This window comes from Echinops telfairi, unplaced genomic scaffold (genome assembly GCF_000313985.2).
Source record: "Echinops telfairi isolate 266 unplaced genomic scaffold, ASM31398v2 ScPeMD7_36;HRSCAF=134, whole genome shotgun sequence".
NCBI classification, from domain to species: Eukaryota; Metazoa; Chordata; class Mammalia; order Afrosoricida; family Tenrecidae; genus Echinops; species Echinops telfairi.
The window spans coordinates 3,376,882-3,378,654 of record NW_022103934.1 but is presented as its reverse complement, the minus strand read 5'-3'; the positions used below and the strand labels follow the sequence as shown (position 1 = coordinate 3,378,654).

General features: G+C 53.0%; 1 protein-coding gene across 1 annotated transcript in view; it reads right to left on the bottom strand.

Moving 5' to 3' along the window:
• Positions 1-1,773, bottom strand: part of FBN3 (fibrillin 3) — a 51,064-nt gene that overhangs the window by 29,271 nt on the left and 20,020 nt on the right. The window contains 1 exon segment of the mRNA XM_013008500.1: positions 1,445-1,516. Within this exon segment, the coding sequence (XP_012863954.1) occupies positions 1,445-1,516 (72 nt within the window).

Sequence of the window (1,773 nt, the reverse complement as noted above, 5' to 3'; positions counted from 1 at the left end):
GGAGTCGTGTTCCCCAAAGTACATGTTGAAATCCTCACCCTTGGGCCTATGAATAGGGCCTTGTGTGGGAGACAGGGGCTTCCCTGTGTCATGTTCCCGAGGTCAGAACAGAGTAGGGTGGGTCCTAGACGTAAGCCCCATGAGTTATGAAAAGAGCAGAAGACACACACACACACACACACACACACACACACACACACACACACGCAAGAGGAGGGCAGATGATAGAGACACATGGGTCGACCAGCCCAGGAACGAAGAGGGTTGCCCCAGAAACTGGATGCTGAAATAGACAAGGCTGGGCCATCTCCTTGAGGCCAGCCCTGGGTCCAGACTTCCACCCTCCAGCACCGGGAGAAGCCGGAATCCTGCTTTGTGGAGCCCCTCTCTCTCTTTTTTTTATTTTTTATAGAGGCCCCCTCTTAAGGCATTTGTGTTGTAAGTGTTCCAGAGCCAAAGTGGTCTCAATAAAGCTCAGTTTACAAAAAGGAAGGGAGGACCGAGAACCTGGAAACACGCTCCCTGTCCATGGTGGGGAGACCGGCTCCTGCCTGGGAGGCAGCTGTCCTCGGAGAGGCGGGATGCAGGCAGAGGCGGGGCGGGAAATGGCTTCTATGAACAGGGCTGGGCCTTTAAACACGTGGCGAGGTGCCCTTGGGTCCACTTCAACTCATAGCGACCCCCTGTGACTGAGTAGAACTGCCCCCTGGGGTTTTCCATGCTGTGGTCTTTACGGGAGTAGAGAGTTTGTCAGGTCTTTCTCCCACAGAGCAGCTGGGTGGGGTTTGAACCGCCAACCTCTTCGTTTGCAGCCAAGTGCTTAATCACTGCACCCCTCGGGCTCCTTTTCAAGGCACATACCCCAACCAAACCCAAACCCCAAACCCGCTGGTGCCAAGTGGCTTCTGACTCACAGCAACCCCACAGAACAGAAGAGAGCAGCTTCGCTGGGATTCTGAGGCTGTAAATCTGTACAGGAGCGGCCACTTAGCTTTCTCCCTCGGAGCAGCTGGTGGTCGAGAACCACTGACTTTCAGCTGCAGCCCAGCGCTTACCTCACTGCCCACACGTTTGTGACGGGGTCTCCTGTGTGTGTGTGAATGTAGGTGGAAAGAAGTAGAGGCGATGCTCAGAGCATAAAGCAACAGGGGCCCTGGGGAAAGGGAGAAGGGAGCAGGTGGGGGTGAATCTTAGCTGCCAGGTCCCAGTTTTTTTAAACAGAGGGAGTATACCCAGGCGGGTAAAACAATGAAGGATCGGGCCACCGATGACACCCTACACAGGAAATGGAGTATCTGGGCATTGGACAACCCCAAACCTCATCTAACACACAGAAAGTGTTTCTATGGCCGGATTCCTGGCCCAGAGCTGGGAGCAACACTGTAGTAGAGGGACCCAAGATTATCAATGGCGGGGGCAGATGGGGGTTGGTAGTGCCACTCACCAACAGGCTTCCCTGTGTTGATGTCATTGATGAAGCCAGGGATCTGGTTCTCACACAGGATCTGATAATCCGCTGGACAAAGGAAAAAGGATATGTGTGTGAAACGGGGATGGGAAGGATGGATGGATGAATGCGTGGAAGATGAATGACAGATGGATGCATGGGGAGAGGGTAGATAAATAAGAGGATGGATGAATGAGTGCATAGAAGGAAGGAGAATGGATGTATAGAAGGAAGGAGAATGGCACATGGGCATTTATGGGTGAATAGATGTTGGGTGGATGAATGGATGTAAGCATGAATGGGTAAATGGATGGATGGAGGCATGC